Genomic DNA, 23818 nt, shown 5'->3' on the forward strand with positions numbered 1-23818 from the left:
TTTTTCTCAACATATTTAAGTTGCAACAGTGGCACGAATGGATTTGCAAACATCTCTGGCGCCATTACTGAACTACAATTTCAAACGAAGTGCATAACCTCAACTTCATTGTCCTCAGCTACTCCCTCTGTTTGCCTATTGGGCGATAGACCCTCTGCAGGAGAAACGCTGCAAAAGCATTTCAATCCCAGGCGGAGTACTGAAGAGAAATGAAAGTTGAGCAGAAGTAAATAGGCTGACAGAGCCAGGCTACATACTACCTGGTATTATAGGGTGATTTGAATCTTTTACCCTCAGATAATCTTGCCCAGGCGACCTGACTTGGAGTGATCAGTTTCCGGCCCATGAAGCATTTAGTCCAGTTTGTTCCTCCTGATCCACAGCCATCTTGAAGCGTTCTCCTCTGTCTCTGGATGCTATAATCTTTGCAAGGAGAGCTTCCTGCAAAGCCACTCATCCCCACTTTGATGGGCAAGCACCATGCCCACCAACCCTTTTTTGCAGCGCTCCTCTACCAGCTCTGTAGCCTAGAAATGTAGCTGCACCCTAGCAGCAGCAAATCTCTTTGCTCCGTAGGTGGGTCTAGAAACGAGCCATAGGAACTTTTTGAGTCTCGAACACCGTTTGTGTTCACCAATCACAGCGCTCTATCTGTTTAGAGAGTCGTTGGGCGGCTTAACGCCATGACGACATACATTTTAATTGGCTTGTCAGGCTAACGTCATCCTGCTCTTTGCTCTGATTGGTCGTAGCGCTACCCTATTGCGTGCAGAGGCAGTTTGAAAGACAGCCTTCATCCCGCCCCCTGGATTCAGCCGAGGTCTACCGCTCGTTGCCAGACTAGACATGTTAATTACAGTCTGGCTTGTCAGGCTACCAGCTCTGTGTTTTTCTTCATCTCCCCTCTCACTGTTGTCCTCCATCCATACCTCCCAAGATACTGACAGTATGCAGTTCTCATCTTTATCATATAAGGGCCACTCATTCTTGGCTGATTGTAGTGATTGGCCCTTCTTGCTTGGGATGCCATCTAATGGCGCGTTTCCACTAGCGCGCTTCGGCTCGGCGCACTATTTGCGTGTTTCCACTAGCACGCAGTACCTGCAACCAGGTACACTTTTGGTATCACCTCAGCCCTGGTTCCAAGCGAGCCGAAGCGTTACTAAAAGGTGACGTCAGCCGACTGCCTTCCACTGATTGGCCGATGAGTGTCGTCACTGGAAGCATCATAACCGCGCGACGACCGACAACAGAAATGTTCCTGCTGAAGCCTGTTATTACGTGACTTTATTAAGTTTTAATATTTTTTCATGCGAGAAAGTAACTGTTTAGATCCCCAATGTGCGGTTAGTTTATCCAAACGACGGCTGTTTAGAAGTTTGCCCCGATGTTTTTGGGAGAAGTGAAGCTCCAGGTCCGAGCAGCGACTGCGACATCATAGAGACAGCAGCCCGGCTCCTGACGTGCTCCGCCGGGCCAGCCTACCATCGTCACCCCGAGGAGAAAACGACCGCTAATTAACTTACCCGATGGCTTTTAGAGGTTTACCACCGGCTGGTTAAACTCTTTTTAGGGGATAAATGTTGGTCTCATTGATGAAATCTAACAATTGTGGCTGTAGCAGAAGTTTGTTTGTGGTTAGACAGAAGAGCAGCACTGCCTTGGGGTCTGTACACACAGAAAACACCACATTTACATAAATAAATGTTTTACAATGAACCAGGCCGATCTCAGAGCTGGTAGACTCTCCGGTAAGGCATATTGAACGGTTAAATGCCGTTAACGGGACGAGAGCATAGGAGTCAAAACGGCGGTTTAAAGCTAGCTACAGCGAGGGTAGGTTCACTTCCTGTTTACAAAGTAAAAGCACCAATTCTATCGTAATGGCTTTCCCTATGATAAAAGGCAACGGGTATTTTATTTTGTGAAAATAACCGGAAGTGCGTTGCTCACTACGGCTAGCTTTAGTGACGCCGACTTCGTCGAAACAAAATTGTAAACAGCTGGTATTTAGTCAGATTTTCAACACGTTGGGGATCTAAACGACTACTTTCTCGCCTGAAAATGTTTCAAATGTTGCTAAAGTTATATATTTACAGAGTTTAGAGCGTTGCTCGGCGCCTTGTAAATGACGTCACGGCGGCACTAGTGATACTCAGTTGTAATGGAAACACAACCAAACCAAACCGAGCCGAGCCGTGCCGTGCTAGTGGAAATGCGCCATTAGATGGCCATCCAGTCCCTTGATTTGATTTATTTATTTAGAAGTCAGGACAGTGCACATTAATAAAACATGTACCGTAGTACGTGCAAATGTGCCAGATTGTAGCCCGTGGGCTAATTTCCATCTGGAGTCCTCTAAGCAGGTGGTGTTACAATACAATACAAAAGGTTAAATACATTTTTAAATAGAAAATAAGCTAACTAACCCTAACCCTTCATGGAAGTCACTGGCTGGGCCAGATTGACATGGCTGTATAACATCTACTGGGCATGCACTTTGGCACATTATCGGTGACAGTATGGGTCTATAAGGGACTGTCAGCATGACCACCTGTTTTGATGTATCTGAAACCAGCCCAATGTCTGGCCCATGAGTGCCAGACCAGAGCGATTGAGAGTGGCGATAGGACTCCCATAGAAATACCGACCAATTTTAAGTCATAAAGTGGTAATAATCTTTGCCATGTACAGTAATCATGTTGACATAACAAAATAAAATGTATTAGACTGATCGGTTAATTGTAAAACATTTATTTATTTACGTAAATGTGGTGATATCGGTACGTAGCCCAGAGGCAGCCCTGCTCACTTTTCATTCAAACAAACCGTTGAGACTAACATTAATCTGCTAAAAAGAATTTAACCAGCCAACGATAAACCTCTAAAACCGTGTGGATACGTTACTTGGCTCATTTTCTCCCCTGGGATGAGGACGGAGCCCATTTCTGTTAGCCCGTCTATGGTGTTTTACATTATACATTAGCATTAAGCTAGCGGACTTTATGCTTAGTTGTGACACTGGCTGTGTGTGTTTTGAACGTTGTTTTAAACTATGTGGGTTTGATTGAACATCTTTGATGCTTAAATATATATTGCCGCTATATTGCTTTACTCCTCTTCTTATTTTATGTGCCATGCATTTTTACTGTAGGGCAGGCTAGGACACTAGCCACTGGCTCGCGGTCCGGTTGTGTTGTTGTGCTTCAGATATCCGTCGCGCTGCGCGATGACGCCATATGCTCGACCAATCACCAACTCTGGGATTGGTCCTGGGTCCTGTGTGCTAGGTACCCCAACCAGAAGGGTTACAAAAATGGTAACGGGTACCATGGGACCAGTACGGTTCCATGGTAGTGGAAACGCTGAAATAAGCGTACCGACCCGTACCGTACCGCATAGTGGAAACGCTGAAATAAGCGTACCGACCCGTACCGTACCGCATCGTGGAAATGGGGCTATACCCCCCACCGCTCTACCTGTAACCTGAGACACACCGCTACAGCAGCTACACAGTCTATGGACGTAACGTAGCCTAACAACAACAACGGCCGACTACCGCCGGGTCTCTCAGACGCTGCGGCTGAATTGCGCCTGTTTAATCATCACTGATGGTCATATTTACTCTGACACGACTCCCTGTCAACATTTAATCCATGTTTGAGTTTGAATACAGCGGGGACTTCTTCTATTGAATTACAGCGGGGGACTTTCCGTCTTCTTCTCTGTCTTACAGTTTTTCTCAATCGCTTTGGTGCTTTTCTCACATCACTCTTAACATTTGCACAACAGTTAGTGCATTTCTCAGAACAATTATCACAAACTGCAAAACCTAGTGGATGACCTGCAAAAGTGCGTCACTTGCTCAAAATGGATAGTTCATCCCTCAAAAGCAAGTACTCATGTCAGTGAAACTGTCAGTGTCGTCAAAATGAGAAGTCCTGACACCATCGTTTATGAACAAGATGGTCAAATGGCTTTGTCATGTTTTCATTAGGACACTTTATTCTCTAAGTGTGTTCCAATGCAAAAAGTGATGATACCTGAACATGCTCCAGACACTATACACTACTTGTACAGCCATGTGAAAACTACAGTAAAGTTACACATTACTGTATTTAGTGGAGATACTGAATATGTATGTTTCACATTTCTACTGCATATGCTCTTTGCAATTCTGATTTGTTCACAGCATTGTGCAAAGGAAAAACACACTACAGTCAACTACAACAAACATAAGAAACACTCTTTGGGTACAACTTTACGTAAACAATGTTGCAGTACATATAGTAAGTGAACCTACAGAGTACTGTAAATCATTCCTGCACATCCAGACGTTCCAGTCACATTTTCATCTACATCACTCTGTCAATTGTAGCGATTGAAACAGATTCAATATTCCCAAAGATACAGTAATGTCATCCTTACATTGTATCTCTTTCAACCTTATGCCATTGTTTGTAATCACCATCGCACAAATGTCTTGTTCTTGTAGCAGAGTAAAAAGGGCTCAGTCTCTTCACCTCTGTGAGGTTGTGTTGTAATCCTATGTGATGCAGAGTAAAATTACAGTAATGTACAGTACATGTACTGCATCAACCATTATTACTGTAGTGTACAATACTGTCAAAGTGCTTCCTACTTGTAAAATGCTGTAGTACCGTACTGTAAAGATGTGGTTGCTGTAATACAATACAATACAGTAAATCTGTTCTCTAGTGAAGCTGTGAGTCTAAATGTAAATGTAAAAAAGTTCTTGTCCCACTGTATCTTACAGTAATGCCTGACACAATGACAGCAGTGCAGATTGTTTAGTGCTGAATTACTGTCCAATACCATACTACCTGTTGTTCCTTACTGTGAATGTTTGAATCATTGAATTCACAGCTTCTCCCAACATTTCAAATTAGTTTGACAGATTTTGAAAACTAGTTCAACAATTTTGTATGTAATGACTCAAGCACTGAAATGAGGACTATTAGTTTTATAGGGAAAGACTATTCAGCGTTCAGAAGTATAGTTCATTTTGACTGACAGGACATAAACAAATGATAATGTTGTAAAACAGCAGAGAATTGTATGAGAGCAACTGATACATGTCCAAAAGCATTTGCAATTTGTTCAGAGGAAGGAGAAACTGCTACGATGATGTGAACAGATGACTACTGTACATGTTGTGGAGGTTGAACTAATAGTTATGAGAACTTTCATTCTGATCTGAGAAAAGCACCAAAGCGATTGAGAAAAACGTTAAGTGTTTATGTGTGGCTCCACACACGCCTGGAGGATGTACTACAGCGTTTTGGGTCGTTTTCAGTGGATCCGTTTGGACGCAGATATTTCTGGAAACAATGCCGTGTTTACGGAGATTTTTTTCAAAACGATTAAGAAAAAGATCGGATTCAGTGAAGCCGCGTATTCTTGTGGACGGGGCTTAATATTGGTGAATTATAACACTTCCAATCTCCAAAGAGGAACAAGTTAGGGATCAACTGATTGACAGGAAGTAGCTCCCTGTGACAGACACAGACTAAAGTAAGAGAGCATTTGTTTTTGTTTTTTACTTCACTCAGCCCAGAGAACGGCAGCTGCAGGTCTTTCAAAGGAGGAAGCAAATTTTTGGCCTACATCATAAAATGTTTTCATTTATTTAATTAGATAATTTTCCAAATCTGGTCGGTAAAATCTTAGGACATTTACAATGCTAAATTGTATAACTTTCTCTGTATCCTGTAGGACCAGCGATGAGATACTAGAAGACAATCGTCATCTGATCATGAAAGTAAAGGAAATGTTTCTCAAAACTATAATGTACCAATGTTGTGTAACACTGCAGAGTGGCCTCCTGCCAGCAATCCAATCATCTGCAAGAGTGTGAGGGTCTTTTTTAATTAACTATTGTATTTCTGAGTTTTTAATTCTCTAAACAAATAACACTAAAACAGATGAAAATATCACTTTAGAAGACAAGAACAGAAAAGGAAAGAAAAATAACAAAATAATAAAAAGATTTAAAAATATATATATAAACACCCCTCCAAAGGATATGACTTATTAGGATTACCATAACAAGCACCAGTCAGAAAAAGCAGAGAGTGCATCTAAAGCATGTCACACTTAGCAAGATAAGCATACACATACAAACACACCAACACTCCTACCATCTACAAGCAAATATACTCTATACTGCATGTGCAGACATACTGCTTTACTCACTTAAAGCAGAAGGAAGCGATATATTTGTGTTACAGTTTTTCTCAATCACTTTGGTGCTTTTCTCAGATCAGAATGAAAGTTCTCATAACTATTAGTTCAACCTCCACAACATGTACAGTAGTCATCTGTCCACATCATAGTAGCAGTTTCTCCTTCCTCTGAACAAATTGCAAATGCTTTTGGACATGTATCAGTTGCTTTCATACAATTCTCTGCTGTTTTACAACATTATCATTTGTTTATGTCCTGTCAGTCAAAATGAACTATACTTCTGAACGCTGAATAGTCTTTCCCTATAAAACTAATAGTCCTCATTTCAGTGCTTGAGTCATTACATACAAAATTGTTGAACTCGTTTTCAAAATCTGTCAAACTAGTTTTAAATGTTGGGAGAAGCTGTGAATTCAATTATTCAAACATTTACTGTAGAGTAAGGAACAACAGGTATGTATGGTATTGGACAGTAATTCAGCACTAAACAATCTGCACTACTGTCATTGTGTCAGGCATTACTGTAAGATACAGTGGGACATTTACATTTAGACTTACAGCTTCACTAGAGAACAGATTTACTGTATTGTAGTGTATTACAGCAACCACATCTTTACAGTACGGTACTGTACTACAGCATTTTACAAGTAGGAAGCACTTTTACAGTATTGTACACTTCAGTAATAATGGTTGATGCAGTACATGTACTGTACATTACTGTAATTTTACTCTGCATCACATAGGATTACAACACAACCTCACAGAGGTGAAGAGACTGAGCCCTTTTTACTCTGCTACAAGAACAAGACATTTGTGCGATGGTGATTACAAACAATGGCATAAGGTTGAAAGAGATACAATGTAAGGATGACATTACTGTATCTTTGGGAATATTGAATCTGTTTCAATCGCTACAATTGACAGAGTGATGTAGATGAAAATGTGACTGGAACGTCTGGATGTGCAGGAATGATTTACAGTACTCTGTAGGTTCACTTACTATATGTACTGCAGCATTGTTTACGTAAAGTTGTACCCAAAGAGTGTTTCTTATGTTTGTTGTAGTTGACTGTAGTGTGTTTTTCCTTTGCACAATGCTGTGAACAAATCAGAATTGCAAAGAGCATATGCAGTAGAAATGTGAAACATACATATTCAGTATCTCCACTAAATACAGTAATGTGTAACTTTACTGTAGTTTTCACATGGCTGTACAAGTAGTGTATAGTGTCTTGAGCATTTTCAGGTATCATCACTTTTTGCATTGGAACACACTTAGAGAATAAAGTGTCCTAATGAAAACATGACAAAGCCATTTGACCATCTTGTTCATAAACGATGGTGTCAGGACTTCTCATGTTGACGACACTGACAGTTTCACTGACATGAGTACTTGCTTTTAAAGGGATGAACTATCCATTTTGAGCAAGTGACGCACTTTTGCAGGTCATCCACTAGGTTTTGCAGTTTGTAATAATTGTTCTGAGAAATGCACTAACTGTTGTGCAAATGTTAAGAGTGATGTGAGAAAAGCACCAAAGCGATTGAGAAAAACTGTAATATAAGTCTTAAATAGTTATATCTTCCGACAGCAATCACTTACATAGAGTGTTTGGACTGAAACACGGGTCTGTCAGTCACTCTGCTCTGCTCTGAGCTGAGGAGAAAACATTTATCGTATCCTACAGTTTTTATCCAATGAGGAGACAGAACGGCATGCAGGGCTGTGTGTGCAGCCAAGGGACACCGTGAATGTGGCGACGTAGGGACGAGGACTGTTATGGTGCGTTCAAGGCAGCCCGTAACTTGTGTTTTTCCGACCTGTGAAGTCGTACCAGTTCGATCTGGTACGAGTTCACGGGTCAGAAGTTACGAGTGGCCGTTATAGTGACTTTCACAGGTAAAACAGGTCGGAAAAACACGAGTGGGTTGTCTGGAACGCTACAAAGTCGTAAGTTGTGACTTGAAGCTGTAATTTACGGTTTCAAAAGCCTGCCTGGAACGCAGCATTAGCCAAAACGACCGGATCGCTTACTTCTGCTTTAACTGTGCGTTCACACCAAAAGCTTCCAAAGCGTCAAAAACGCTCGAGGGGGGGCGTCAGACAAGACAGCTTCCAAAATGGCAAATATTTTCAGCCGCTTTGGTCGCTCGTCACGTGACTGACGTCAAAGTTCGATCGCGCTGGTCATTGGGGAGCCGAAATACAAAAAGAAAAAGAAAGAAAAAAAGGCAGCCGAACCGCGTCATAGCTAAGTACCCTAAAGTTAACCAGGGCTCAACTTCTTGTCTGGTGACGCTTTGGAAGCTTTGGACGCTTTGGAAGCGCGGCGAAGCAAAAGATGACCTTTGTCTCTCGTTTGGCCTTCCAGCGTGTAAAAAAAAAAAAATCAAAAATAAATAGATCAATAAATAAATAATCAAAAATAAAGATAAAAATGATTATTTCCAGAAGCTTGGGTCTAGATTTAAGAGTCTGACAGCAGACGGGATGAATGATCTGGAGTAACGGTTGGTTTTCCGTAGTGGAGCTTTAAGACGGCGCCCTGAGGGCATCAGCACAAATTCAGATGACAGGATATGGTCATGCCGATTAATAACTGCTTTTGCTTTTTTAGCCACACGTTTATCTCAAAGGGAACTCAAGTCATCCTGCTGCACCCCTATTATTTTGGAGCACACCTTTACAATCTTATTCAGACAATTTTTGTCTTTAACACCCAAGCTATTGTGCCAACAGATAAAAGAAAAGGTCAGGATACTTTCAATAAAAGACTTGTAAAACAAGGACTGAATCCTCTTACTGACATTGAATGAATTTAACTTCCTGAGTAGGTAAGTCCTCTGTTGGCCTTTCTTAACAATGGCATCTGTGTTGACATCAAATCTTAGCTGTGAGTCAAAAACAGTTCCTAAGTATTTGTATGAAGCCACCATTTCTACCTCCTTACCATGAATAAGATTTGCAGGGGGCTTAGTACAATGCTTTTTCCAAAGTTAATGATAATTTCCTTTGTTTTAGACACGTTGAGGTCTAGGAAATTCATGTCACACCAGTTGACAAATGCTGTAAGAGCACCCCGTGACCAGATACAGGCCCTTGAAGGAGGGACAAAAGAACTGTATCATCAGAGAACTTAACTAAATAGCTGTCCTCTTGGATGGACCTACAACTATCCGTGTATAAAATAAAAAGAAGGGGTGAAAGAACACACCCTTGGGGTGATCCTGTGCTCGATATCAGGACATCTGATATAGCTCCATTTACTAAAACCTTTTGCTTCCTCTCCGTTAAAAAAGTATAAATAAGAAGCAAAAGCTGGTGAGGAAGATTAAAATAAGCATCAAGATGATTGATTAAAAGATGCGGTTGCATTTTATTAAAAGCTGATGAGAAGTCAGCAAACAGAAGTCTTGCGTGTGAATTTGGTTTCTCTAGGTGCTTATAAATCTTATCAAGGATAAAAAGTTTGGCATCTTCTACCCCCTTCCCAGCCTGATAGGCAAATTGCAGGGGGTCTAGTTAGCCTGCGACCCAGGACAATGCTACTATAACTGAGAATATGGACTGAATTGCATACCACTCCTTGTGTTTACACTCATCCACGGACATCTGTGTTGCAAAGATAACACCTAAACCATTTAATAATGTATTCAATTTTGATCACACAGTTTAAATGACACAGGCACAAAATAAAGCATCCCATTGCGTGGATGTAAATAATGTTAAAAGGGTCATTCTTTTTTGATTGTTATATTTCACCCTCAGCTTTTTCTGGGGTTTTTGGGATCAGAGGTGTTGTTTCAGAACACTTTGCTAAGGTGTATTATTCTATTTGTATTGTTTATTTTTTACACCACACAGCTAAATGTAATTGCACCACAGTTAGCTAATCTGTAAATTGCATATGTTGTGTCTGGGCCAGTAGGCAAATAATATATAGATAAAAGAACAAATGGGCTATATGGCAAACACACAAATATGAACATACACTAAAGAAACCTACACCATGAGAAATGTTTATCAGCACAGAAAGTACATCTGTAGAGATATGCAATTGCAATGCATGCACATGGTACATGGTCTGTGTTGTATGTAACTGCTCACCTGGTAGGAGAAGAGCTGTGGTGGTGTGGGGATGGGGCCGCACCTTTTTAGTCACACCATCACTCCCACAGATGAGGACTGCCTCACTGGGGGACGAGGAAGACAAGTCTAAAGATATACAATCTTCTTTGGGTGGAGCCTCCATGTTCACTTTGGCACTCATAACTGCATCCCCGTCCCTCTGTCCTTTACTCCAGAGCACTGAAACAGTATGAACAGTATAAAAATGTATTCTTTGGGGCGAAAGGGGACCAAGGCAAAAGGTTAACAGTTTTAACAGGACACATTTTTGGTATTGAAGTTTGAACATTTTATAACAATGTTTTCATATGTCCAGATCAAGCAGAAGAAGTCAAGTTGATGTATGTGATTTGGGGCTATGAAACTGACTTTCTGTTTTGTTTACATTGGTTGGATTCACATGAACATTTTCTCAGAATTAATTGGGGGGCGACCGCCATTCCGACAGTCCGTCATTCCGAAAATCCCAGAAGGGCCGTCATTCCGAATGTGTTTTATTTTAAAAATTGACCGGATTCTCTCGTGTTTCTGTGTTTGACTTCCTGCGGGGTCTGTCAGTCACTCTGCTCTGCTCTGAGCCCAGGAGAAAACTTTCCTTGTATCCTACAAGCTTTATCCAATGAGGAGAGAGAACGGCATAAAGGGGCGGTCCTCTCTGTGTGTGCAGCCAAGGGATGCGCGTGAATGTGGTGACGTAGGGACGAGGGCGGGGACTGCTAACTCCATCGGCTGACAAGAACGACCGGATCGCTTACTTCTGCTTCAAGTTTAGTGAAAAGATCAGGTAGAGGCCAAGAAAGTCTTTGCTAAAGTGCACCTCCTCCGGGAGTCGAACCCCGATCTCCCGCGCCGGAGGCAGATACTCTGCTAACCACTGTAGGCTACTACCAGAACTTTTGCTGTGCCAGGTGCCCTAATCCTTTCGATGGCGAACATTTTTTCAGGTTCGGAATGGCACTCCGTTTCAAAAAATAGTCAAGGGCCGGCATTCCAAAACATGAAAGTAAACGTTTGGAATGGCACCCTGGACCCTAATTAATCATGTGATCATGTAACAATAATGTTATTAGTCTGGAATACACCACAGGAAGGCATTCAAGATGATATAATGAAGATATACTCTGCAGTACCTACTGTGTTTCTGAATAAATGTAGCCTATTTATTAGCCTACCTATGATAACATTAGATCTTCTGCTGATACACTTTCATTTCGTTTTAATTCCCCCCACCAATTCCCCCCAAATGCCTCTGATACAGCCTATTGATTATTGAAAAAAAAACTAAAAAAAAAACTTATTGCCCCCCCCCCCCACGAAATAACAAAAGTAATTTTAATTTGACACAAAAAAAAATGGCAGAGATGATTTCACCCATCAGCACTTATGACCCCGTGTGACTTAACAGTCATGCATTACCTAAAATAAAACAGGCAATAATATGACACAAGTATTTACGCACGAGCCTCCAAGTCCACGCACACACATTAAATTACAGCATTTCAGTTAAAATGGCGGAGGATCTGAAACCCTTGAACGAAACATTAAAATGTGTAGAAACTGCATCTCAAATCCAGTCAAAGTCTCTCTCTTTTTTTTTTAAATGAGCCTTGTCACCCATACCGACAACGTCTCTAATGTCAGAGAAACGTTTAACCACAAACCATTTGTCATGTTAGAATATTTAATTCATGTCGGCGCGCTTTCTCTTATTATTTCCAAGTATTTAACTCGACTAGGTTGATTGAACACGTTCCATTATCACAAATTTCAAGATGAAAAGCTTCATGGTTGATTACATCAACGCCAAAACGCTTTACCGCAGAAAAGAACCATACTTGACAGTTGTCCCTTTAAACCACATGTGGTTAAATGATGCAACGTATCTGTCGCAATTGAAAGAAAATGATAAATGTGAAATAAATCCGTGGTTGTAGATCAATTGAGAATTGAATTTTGGCTTACCAGCTCTGATCTCCTGCGGCTCCGGGGGTCACACTGCGCATGCGTAGACAGTCACCGCTGGCTGACCAGAATACAACGACGAAGACTTCAGTGCAACCCCTCCACTTCCAGTTATGGTCGATGTGAAGACACAACTAGCACACTGCCGTTTCCACTGACGGCTGCTCATCAACAGCCGCTCCCTCCTCTTCTCCTCTTCCCTTCACACATCAACAGCGGTGTGTGTGTAAAGCCGTCACCCAGAGCTGCTTCATTCCCCCCATAGTCTAGTACTGAACCCTTGATGAAAAACCATTTATTATATAATTAGCAGGATGTAGGTCATGTCGGCACCGCAGACAGGGCTTTCGCAATCCCGACACAAAACATGAGACACCGATTATCATTCTTATTTTTTTTTATTAATTTCTTTAATTGAACATAAAATTAAAAATACATTTTCTGTAAGATCCCATTGGCATGGAGTTAACATACACATCTGTTCCACTAGATGAAGAGTGGGAGTAAAAACGCCAATACTAGCCTTATACTTTAAATAAGCAATTGCTTGACAAAACCCTTAAGTCAAACAAACTGAAGTCTCAAGGCTGCTGGTTTTCAACAAAAAACAAAACAAACATTACATTTGAGGCCTTGGAGGTATAGCCAAACTAAATTTAGCCAAGAGGGAAAGGGGTCTTACACAGACAACCTGCTCAATGTTGTACAAAAACAGCAATAAATCAGTTTCAAATGCTGATCATAAGGTCTATGTACAAGGGGTTAAAAGGGATTATGGTAGTCCACCTATAACGCAAGTTGTTCAAATATGAAATACAAACCCTTATTTTCTTGTAAATATGTAGTCCTGCAGTGCAACTTCATGCATCCTGTGCATTTCATTGGTCTGCTAGACAACACCAAGATTGATGACTCCTTGAAAAGCAAGTATTGAGACTGCAGGGCAACAAAAAAAGAAGGAAAAACGCTCTAATACTGCAGCCATACACTACTTTTCTCCCACAACCATACAGTTTGAATGACTAGAAACAGCTGTATGAAACAATGACTGATGGATGATACTGACATCTGTGGTGGTAAATTTAATCAACCGAACATCTGCAAACTGAGGTGCTTAAAATCTTAAAAAAAAGACAGTTTACACCAAGCTACAGCTTCTCATTTTAATAGATCAGAATAACAAGTTGGCTCTTTGAGCAGATTTGGTGACTGTGATAAAAAAAAAATAAAAAAAATAGCCCTGCCACTGTGGTGCATCTTCAAATACAACTGCATCTAAAACATGTCAAAGACAAATGCACACATGAAGGAGAAAAGTAGACAAATCAGGCAGCGTAAGCCAGTATTACACTCATTATGCTCATTATGTACAGCATAGGGCTCAAACTGAACAAAGAGAGAAACATCCTTCTGCTTTTCCACTATTCCTGAGATGCTGATCTAGATCGTGAGCCAGATCTTGAGCGGGACTTTGAAGGAGAAGCTGAATGTTTCTCCCTCGACTTTGATCGGCAGTTATCCTCACATGGAGAGTGGGAAGGAGACTTGGCAGGACGCTCCTCCTTCCCATTCTCTACTGGGGAAACAGAGCGACTGTGGGACTTCTTGTCACGAGACATCTCCTTGGACCGACTGCGAGAATCCCGCTCCGACTTTACCTTAGAGCAGCTCTTTGAACGTGACTTGGATTTTCGGTCTGCAGAACGTGATCTGGACTTGTGGGAGCCTGAACGAGATTTGGATTTACGGGACCGAGAGCGTGACCTGTGATTGCGAGAATGAGATTTTCTTTCTCCCGACTTGGAACGAGACTTCCTTCCAGATCTGGAGCGGGAATGATGACGTTGCTTGTTGCTATGGGAACGAGATCTGTAGGGAATAAAATGTTAAATCAATTACAGCCACAAGAATTTACAGCTTCCAGCACTCTTAGAAGTGAATGCCAGTATATAGTATAGAATATAGGGAGGTTAAAGGGATAGTTCAACATTTTGGCAAATTGGCCCATTGCCATAAACACCATAGTCATAGCAGTAGGTTTATCTTTATTTGTCGGTGCAAACTGTTTTTAGAACGGTGGCACGCAGCCGTGAGCTGCTCAGAGCTACGCTACGGAGGCTCATGGGATTTCTTGGTTTTCCTTTTGACTTCAAGTCATGATGCAAAGCTCCCCTTTGGCATGGAAGTACCTTAGGGTCCTACAAATAAATCTATCCTAAGACACAAGTGAGATCACACTTTGTATATCCAAAATAAACAAGTTTTTTTAAAAATGGCCACCGACCATACTTGAGTAGCTAAAATAACTAATATGGTGTCAAACTGTATATTTTTGGAGTCAAGGAATCCAATAAAATAGGTTCCAAGACACCTCTACCAAAATAATGAAGCTTACCAGTTTCTCAGCATTACTCTGACAGGAGGATCTTAGCCAGCTATACTGCGCAGGTGAAAGAAGGCAGTCCTAATCATATGCTTTATGTGGGAGCAGCGAACCTAAACTTTCCTCAGTATAAAAAGCTGAACTTTGCTTATTAACTCTTTCGCGACCATTGCCGAGTAAACTCGTCACAGCGTGCCGAACATTCAGGACCTTTGACGAGTTAAAGCAGAAGTAAGCGATCCGGTGGTTTTGTCTAACTTCCTGTAAGCAGATGGAGTTAGCAGTCCCCGCCCTCGTCCCTACGTCACCACATTCACGCGCATCCCTTGGCTGCACACACAGAGAGGACCGCCCCTTTATGCCGTTCTCTCTCCTCATTGGATAAAGGTTGTAGGATACAAGGAAAGTTTTCTCCTCGGCTCAGAGCAGAGCAGAGTGACTGACAGACCCGTGTTTCAGACCAAACACTCTATAGAAGTGATTGCTGTTGGAAGATACAACTATTTAAGACTTATAACACAAACATTCCGCTTACTTCTGCTTTAACTCGTCAAAACCGTTTTTTTTTTTTTTTTTTACAGATTATGATAATAGACACTCTCAGGTAGCCTGTGTGTGAATATGGTAGTCCTCTGATATGTAAAAACTGTTTTAAACTACAATCAAAACATAATGGTTTTTATAAACTGTGTGATCTTGGTTTAATAGTAATCGGTCTCCTTGAATGCTGCTCTGGGGACAAAGTGTAGCGTGCTGTACGGCTGTCGGCTACAGTGTGTTGCCAACTTGGCGACTTTCTCGCTAAATCTGGCGACTTTCCAAACCCTCTTGGAGACTTTTTTTTTTGTCAAAAGCGACTAGCGACAAATCTAGTGACTTTTTCCGGTGCTGTTACAAACGTTTCTGGTTTGGAGATTCAGACCTGAAAGCACGTTATCACAGCTGTTTTCACCGTGCAGCGGAGTGGGGCTGTGCAGCGGGTGTTGTGAGCCGCCGCCCCCGCCCCGAAGCACTCACCGGCGGCCAGTCACACAGGAGTGTCACAGAGCTGCTCCGCTGCAGCCAGAGACCTGCACCGCTACACTCCACGCCGCCGTAGAAATGATTTGGGAGACATGCCACACTGCAGAGTAGCGGTAAAATGAGCCGGTTGCCACTTGACACAAAAATGCATTTTTCTCTGAAACTAGAGCGGGAGCTCTGTTTTCGGAGAAACCGAGCTCTCTTCTTCTCCTTCTCCTTCGTACTCACGAACGAAACGGCGGAAAAACTCGCCGTTTTTCGAGGAGCACGTTGGAAAGTCACTCTTCAACCACGTGAACCGTTTGTTTCTAGGTGATGTACAGAGTTAGCTTCCATGTGAGAAAAGGTATACAAATAGCCAAAAAACATGCGGTCTGGAGGGAGATGTGATGAGCAATTAGTGTGGTCGCGAAAGAGTTAACAAATGTTAGTGTAGAGCGCCTCCAAGACCTGGTGGCCCGCCAATTGGTCTTGTGCAACCACTGTGATATGAATTACATCTTATTATTTAACTACTTGTAGGCTATATTTGTTGAACTCCGACTGATGTTCAACAAATCAGTATCGTTGAAATTAATGTTTTTACATTAATAAAACCCAATTTCCTGTCACAAAAGCAGCTCCATGTTGTCTCAGAAGCTGTAGATAACATCCAGGAGCTGAAGGCATTAGGGGAACTGCCTGAGTTTATAGTGGACATTCTAAATGGAATTGCATCATGACTTGAAGACAAAGGCCTATTTTTGGGCTTAACCTTCCTACTATATATATTAACTAAATCTCCAATCTGCATTTTATTGTGAAATCCAATGAATTATGCACACTCACCTGGAGTGGGATCTGGAGCGACTTCGGGAGCTCCTGCTCCTGTGGCTTCTGCGGCTCCTGCTGCGGGAGCGGCGGTGACTGCGAGATCTGAAGATTACAGCACAAACTTTGAAAATATAGCCAATTCTTGCCCAATTCCTGTGTTGTCGGTTTACATTCAGTGGTTTAACCTTTAAAGGGAGAGTTCAACATTTTGGCAAATTTGCCCATTGCCATGATCCCCATAGACATGTGGGAAGCCTCCTAACGACACACCCCCTTCAGCAGAGCAACAAGCCTGCCAGCACAAACCAAACACAGCTTTGAATGAGGAGTAAAATGTCGGAATCAGTCACAACTTCTACAATAAAACCAAAGATTACCTGTTCAACATACTCTGCTTATCAGCACCACCACTGCAGCGCTCTGTGCTGGGCCGCCCGGCGCAACCAGCCTGCCTCCAGCTCTGGAGCTTTGCTCCGCGCCGCCACCATGCACCAATTAGAAAACTGGCGCCGCCGTCATTAGCGGTCATTACCAGTAGCTGGTGCAGGTGGTGGCAGTGCTTGGCCTGCATCTTGTTCCTTTCATAGGGAGCAACAACACGGGAGAGGTGGGAGAGGTTTCACGGGGGGCGCGCGCTACAGATGTGGTTTGCGGGCACGTCCGCAGAGTCTGCGGATAAACCGCGGGTCGGGCGGATGACATGACGAAAAAAATATATTTTAATTAGATTCGGGCGGGTGGCGGTTGAACCAATTAGGAAAAATATATACATGCCTTGCATCGTCCATATTAGATATACAACAACGGGCGGATGGAGGACGACATTTGTGATGCGGTTGCGAATTAAATAATTGCCTATCCGCGCATCTCTAGCGCACGCACTCTGAACTACGAGAGCCCAGCAGGGAGCGTTGGTGGTGGATGTTGAAGAGAAATTCAATTTTCATTAAAACAAATCGATGTGAAGTACAAATTCGAATTAATCAATAAAATCGATTTATCACCCAGTCCTATGTAATCGTCGGTGCATGTTGTATTGAAATCCATGGGGAAGAGACGCAAGCTGCTCAGCGAACACAATGGAGGCAACGGTACCACTAGTGTTGTCACGATACCAACATTTTGGTACCGGTACCAACATGTTTTTCAATACTTTTCCAAATAAAAAGAGAACACAAAAAATGTCATTATTGACTTTATTTTAATAGAAAATCTTAGAACTGTAACGGATCAGTAAATCAGTAAATAATGGCCAGGGATTGGCTTCACATTCTCTGTGCATGTCTCTGTGTTCCAAATCCGTCCCTTCTCCATCATCTTTTAGCTCCTGTGGCACCAACTTCTCTATTCTGACCTTCTGACACTGCAGTTGTCCAGAGACTGTCAGATGGACAGTAGCTGGCACTGAGGTTGTCACGATACTAACATTTTCAACTCAATATCGATATTCGGGAAAATATTCAATACTCGTTCTCTCTCTCTCTCTTTACTGTAACTGCTCTGAAGCAGTACGCGTCTTGTCTGTTCCTCTGAGCTCCTACAGTAGATGACCATGGATCAATGGGCTCCTACATTTAGCCTAACTTCTCAATGGGCCAGTACCGAGAATGAAGTCGGGCCGTGCCGGTCAGCGGTCCCATTAAAAACAATGAACACCGCCGGACATGTTCATGATTTCATTTAGAAAGAAAAAAAAACCCGGTCGCAGCCCCCGCTGCAGAGCGCCCGCTCCGCTGCACCGTGAAAACAGCTGTGATAACGGGCTTTCAGATCCGAGTCTTCAAACCAGAAACGTTTGTAAACAACACCGGAAAAACTCGCCAGATTTGTCGTTGGTCGCTTTTGTCAAAAGAGGGTTTGGAAAGCCGCCAGATTCAGCGAGAAAGTTGCAACACTGTAGCCGACAGCCGCACAGCGCTGCACGCTGTCCCCACAGCAGCATTCAAGGAGAACGATTACTCAAATAAAACCAAGATCACACAGTTTATAAAAAACATTATGTTTTGATTTTAGTTTAAAACAGTTTTACATATCAGAGGACTACCATATTCACACACAGGGTACCTCAGAGTGTCTATTATCCTAATCTGTAAAAAAAACGGTTTTGACGAGTTTGCTCGTCAGTGGTCGTGAACGTTCGGCAGGCTGTGACGAGTTAACTCGTCAATGGTCGCGAAAGAGTTAAGAAATTAGGTCGCATATGCAACCTAATAGGCCGCACTCTGGAGCCCTGAATTAACCAGAAAAAAAACAAACACCCGTGGCACGTAGTCATATGCAGATACAGGACACATCACAGTTTACACCGGTCACAACACGTCCATGACAACGTCCGGAGGTGGTTTGGCCGATCGGATCATTGTACTTTCATGTGGTCAAGCGCCATCTGATTGCAATCTGATCGCTGGAAACGCAGTGTGAACGGGGTTGAAATTTATCTTGGTCTATAGACCGAATCTCCTTGTTTACATTCTACTTCCGGGTAGAAAACCAGCACGTAATTTGAATGAGATCAATAGTATCGAACGAGAGTTTAGCTATATATATTATATTTTTCACGCCCTATCACTGTTTAGACAAATCTGAAATGATTGAAGAAACATTACTATTTCTGTGTGTGTGTTTTGTGTTGCTATGTGTGGTATTTATTCAGTTTGGGGGAATCACGGTGTCTAGAAAGCATCAGTGGCTGCAGCTGACAGGGACAGCTAACGGTAGCTAAGCTAACGGCGGTAACTAAGCTAACGGCAGTAGCTAAGCTAACACCAGGATGTCAGCTGTTAAAACCCTCCCGTTGTGGGACACGACATGAAACTACTCCAGTTAGCTCAGTCATGTTGGAACTCAGATATCCGCTGGAGAAAATATTTTTTTATGGAGCGTTTATTGAGTCACTGAGATATTAAAGTTAAACAGGTAGCTAACCGTTAGCCCGGCTAATCTATGATAACCATGACTAATTACAAAAATGTGCACACGTAAATAGTAATGTTTGTCCAATCATTGGTTTTATAAACTTTACAAACATCAGATTAGTCTAAACGGCGATATAGTGACATGAAAAAGTAGATATATATATAGCGAAACTCTCGTCCGTCACTATTGTTCGAATGCTGGTTTTCTACCCGGAAGTAGTTGTAAACAACAAGGCGATTCGTCCTATAGGTCGCACCCAACTTTTTAGATGAAAAAAAAAAGGGGGGAAAAGTGCGACTTATACACCGAATTTTACGGTATTTGCTTCATGTGTCGTAATGTTACCTGTTGTACGTTATTTCATAGCGTGGTGATGCATCAGCAATTAAAGGTAATTAACCAACTGCTATGACTATAAGGAATATGGCAATGGACAAATTTGCCAAAATGGTGAACTATCCCTTTAACAAGTCTAAAGGTTAAAGTGGTGCAGTGTTCGAACCTGGAGCGGCTGCCAGAGTAGGATCTTCGTCTGCGAGGCCGGTCCTCCACCAGACGAATCTTCCGGCCATTGATGTCGGTACCGTCCAGCTTGTCCAGCGCCCTTTTCATGTCCGAGTGACTACGGAACTCAATCACTCCCTCATTGGTGCGTTCCTTGTGGGCATCTGCATAGGTCACTTCACCTGCCTGACGCATGAAGTCCTAGTGAACACAGAAAATATGAAGGGACATACAATAAATGTAACCATCTTAATGGCATTGACCACAGTTTACAAAACAAAGGAAAAACAATGGCTTTATTGAAACATGTACCTTCAGGTCCTGCCAACTACAGCGGCTGGACAGGTTCTCCACAGTAAGACGGTACTCAGTACGGACTGGGGGTCCATACTTATCTCTGCCAGAGCGACTTCGGCTACTGTAACCACTACCTTTAAAACAACAGCACATGAAAAAAAAGAAATTAGAAACTTCTAAAGTGGCCAAGACAAAAAAAAAAAAAAAAAAAACTACTGACCTTGGTTATTAAATAAACACAAGGCAGTGACATGCCAGATAAAAGCCCAAGGAGGTACAATTTCAACTCAATAATGCAAGGACTCCCTGTGATCCCATTTTCAAACACAAAGCTTCAGATAAGTAAGCCACTGTATGGGATCTGTACAGTCTGTAATGTTCAGCATTATGAAGTTGATCTCTGCTGCAAAGAACACCACTGCATCTGTTTTCGGCAATACAATGCCCGTCTTACTTGCGTACATCAGAGTTTGATGCTTTAGCTGTATAAACAAATTGACAGTGATGTTCTTTCAAGACCCCTGAGCCCTGTAACACATGGAAAGGAGGCATTCTCATAGGTTGCGGTCAAGGACACTGTTCAATCAAATTGAGAAAGAACAGTGTAGAGAAACACATTTTTTTTTTGGATTGAATGTCAGTCTGAAAGTTTGTTGTTTACCAGTTTCTCCACTTAGATTTCTTTTGATCGTAAGTTCTTTACTAGAGCCGATCCACTTATGTTTGCTGTCAACATAGAAACCAATGGCAATCCTCACCATCGCCCCTGGTCTATTGGCAAAAGGCTGCTGTCATCATGGCTTCCGGTTAGGTCAGCCAAGGATCAAGGGGGGGGGCAAAGGTCACACACACATTGTAAGGTGAAAGCCAAGGCCAAACGGGACAGGCAGTCATCTTAGCCAGTCATCTTTAGCCTCAATGGACTCTCAGCCTCAGCCCGCAACTGGACTCTTTCAAATTGAAACATCAAGGACTTTTGTTAATGTTGAATATAAAAATATATATACCAAAGTTAAAAATACACATTTCACAAGAAAACGATAATCTAATCATAATGATTAAGCCAATACTACACTAGCTAAGTTTGAGGTGATTATGATTATTTGCAATTATCTTCTGTGGTGCAAACAACAAATTTGGAAATTCACACCTTTGAAATTATGGCTCACAATATGATAAAGCCTAGACTGCTTGAGGGCACTAAATTGTTTTTGTTTTTTTGTTCATTCCCAATAATGAACAAAATTCAGAGGGAACACTTACAAACTATAAAAATGTTTGCATGCAATCTGAGATATAATAAATATATGTTTACAAAACATCTTAACACTGGGTTCAAGATATGCTGGGCAATAGAACGCTACAGAGTGCCTGGCAAAAAAGTCAGCTTATAGGTCAAATAATAAATAAAACAGAAGCTAGAAAACAGCTGTTTGTGCAGTCCGCATCGACACCTCACCCCAAGGGGGAGGGGACGAGAGGGCATCTTGTAATAGACTGCACTTACTGCGCCCACCACCCCCATAACCCCCACCGTAGCCATCTCGGTCACGCCGCGGACCCCGGGCATGTTCGACGATAACCCGCTCCCCGCACAGTTCTTTCCCGTTCAGCTCATATACAGCGTCATCGGCATCCCGATTATCTTCGAACTCCACGAATCCATACCTAAAGAACGAAAATAAAGTTTGAATATAGATAAGTTTAAAAAAAAGAAAAGAAAAAAGGACATATCCCGTCAACACGCTGTTAATACGCCCTTAGAAGCTTGCAGAGGGGGTTAGCTGGGCCCGCTAGCTCCCCGCTTAACAAACATAAAGACGCCATGTTGGCCATGCGATATTTTTCACACGGGAAACATCAAAATACAACTTTAATTTGCAGTTGTAACCTTCTAGCAAAGTTGACTTACATCAACTTAACGAGATGAAGCGACAGCAGATGTAAAGTTATGTAAATTTGCCTAAGAGCGTGAAACGTTCTAGTATGGGCACTGCCGTCGTTTACATGAGTCGAACACTAACGTTAGTGCTAAACCGTTAGCCATCAACCGACAACTCACCCATTTTTTAAATCGATTTCCATGAGTTTCCCGTAACTGCTGAAAAACCGCTGGATGTCTTTCTCGCGGACATGGTAGCTCAGCCGTCCGATATAAACCCGCGGCATGATTTTCGACCGTCGGTAAAGAAATTAATGTAAAGGAATGTTCCAGGCTGCACGCGTCCACTCAGCAGACCGCTCCGCTGCCGCAGTAACAAATGAAGCTCCGCCTCTAAAGCACTGCCTGCGCCTGCGCCTGCGCCAGCCGACTCTTCTTCTTCCATTGGATTTGATTGGCGGCTGGCGTCCAGCTTACAGGTGCATTGCCGCCACTCCGGACTGGGGTAGGCTACTACATTCAATTAGCAGGAAAGGAAAAGGGAGAGAAAAAAAATATTAATAACTAAACCTTGTCAATTGCTTACATACCGGTACTAACTAACATTTTCCTTTCGTAACATGCTATGGTTGGACCAGTCCCAGCCTGGTCAGATGCGAGCATGTCATGAACTGATGAAGCCTCTTGGATGAGGTGAAACGTCTTCGAGCCATCGGTGTAGCATGGATGGACAGTTAGGCTAAATTCTCGCTGTTACTCCTCATTTTCTGCCATTCATCCAAAGCTCGTATTTGTTGCTCTGAGCCTTTCCCCCATTTTTATGTGAGGTGGCTTTGACAATTATCCAATAGTTAACCAATAACTAGTTATTGCACATAATGCACAACTACATTTTCCAGTTTCTACTTGAAGGGCACACACAGGGAAGGTCATTACTGCACCAATACAGACTATTAAGATCCGTGCCTGAACAGCCGCTAGTTCTTAAAGAGCTGTTTCTGTCTAATGCTGAACTGATCTCTACTGAGCAAGTTCTGTTCTGTTCAGAGCCTCAGTCAGGGCCTTCATAACTGACTTGTTGACTTGATACTGCCCAAAACACTTAACTGAAAAACATAATATAAACCGATGACAAAAAAACACATTAACTGTAGGCCTACCCACAATACTCTCAAATCTGTCCTATCAGTTATGAAAATGATTATGGTTATGCCCTTAATAGCCAGTTTTCAGTGTCAAGTTTTATAAAACGAACACAATTTGTGTATATTTGTGACAAATATAAACTAAAACAAAACCTTAAGGTGGAGGATGTCTAATAACATTCAGTTTCATCAGTGCAAATTTCAAACAAATTTATGAGTACGTAATCAAATTATGTGGCCTAAATGATATAGCAAGAGTAAATCTTGGGGTTTAGTTGCCCAGTTGGGAATCCAACAAATACAACAGTGAGATAAAGTAAAAACTGTGATTTTCCTTTTACATAAAATAAATTACACTCTGGTAGATGACAATATCTAAACCTGAAAGGTTCTTCATGAGCCAAATGTAACTTAATGCATTTTTTAAAAGTAACATTTCCTTGTCCTACCAAAAGTAGCAGGACCACCATACTGCTGCAAACAGCCATCGGGTGCAAAATAAACATGCTGCTGGGTAACTAACCAACGGCCCTGAAAGAGCCATTTATATAGTTAAT

The 23818-nt window shown here is 42.1% G+C and overlaps 2 protein-coding genes across 4 annotated transcripts in view; both read right to left on the reverse strand.

The window, feature by feature from the left end:
- l3mbtl1 (L3MBTL histone methyl-lysine binding protein 1) overlaps positions 1 to 12535 on the reverse strand; it is a 38750-nt gene extending 26215 nt beyond the window's left edge. For both annotated transcript variants that reach the window (XM_083975039.1, XM_083975038.1), the window contains exons 1-2: positions 12299 to 12535; positions 10316 to 10516 (exon numbers count right to left, since the gene is read on the reverse strand). In XM_083975039.1, coding sequence (XP_083831165.1) covers positions 10316 to 10478 — 163 coding nt within the window. In that variant the 5' untranslated portion in view covers positions 10479 to 10516; positions 12299 to 12535. The remainder of the gene's footprint in view (positions 1 to 10315; positions 10517 to 12298) is intronic.
- A 210-nt stretch (positions 12536 to 12745) lies between these two features.
- LOC310988503 (uncharacterized protein) lies at positions 12746 to 22508 on the reverse strand. 2 transcript variants are annotated; one of them, XM_083975139.1, is made up of 6 exons: positions 22297 to 22508; positions 21769 to 21902; positions 20250 to 20368; positions 19936 to 20138; positions 16533 to 16619; positions 12746 to 14167 (listed from the first exon to the last, which is right to left on the reverse strand). In XM_083975139.1, the coding sequence occupies exons 1-6, from the start codon at positions 22401 to 22403 to the stop codon at positions 13720 to 13722; spliced, it is 1098 nt and encodes a 365-aa protein (XP_083831265.1). In that variant the 5' UTR covers positions 22404 to 22508; the 3' UTR covers positions 12746 to 13719. The 2 variants fall into 2 exon arrangements, with proteins under 2 accessions (XP_083831265.1, XP_083831264.1); XM_083975138.1 differs by having other exon boundaries at positions 21742 to 21902.
- Between the last annotated feature and the right edge of the window lie 1310 nt (positions 22509 to 23818).

The sequence above is a fragment of the Trachurus trachurus genome (assembly GCF_905171665.1).
Source record: "Trachurus trachurus genome assembly, chromosome: 7".
In the NCBI taxonomy this organism is placed as follows: domain Eukaryota; kingdom Metazoa; phylum Chordata; class Actinopteri; order Carangiformes; family Carangidae; genus Trachurus; species Trachurus trachurus.

Excerpts from the sequence above, each read along its gene's own strand:
- LOC310988503 (XM_083975138.1), bottom strand. The coding sequence starts at position 22,403 with ATGCCGCGGGTTTATATCGGACGGCTGAGCTACCATGTCCGCGAGAAA. Across the intron at positions 21,903-22,296 it reads GAAATCGATTTAAAAAATGG|GTATGGATTCGTGGAGTTCG; the intron begins GTGAGTTGTCGG and ends TTCGTTCTTTAG. Across the intron at positions 16,620-19,935 it reads TACTCTGGCAGCCGCTCCAG|ATCTCGCAGTCACCGCCGCT; the intron begins GTTCGAACACTG and ends TGTAATCTTCAG.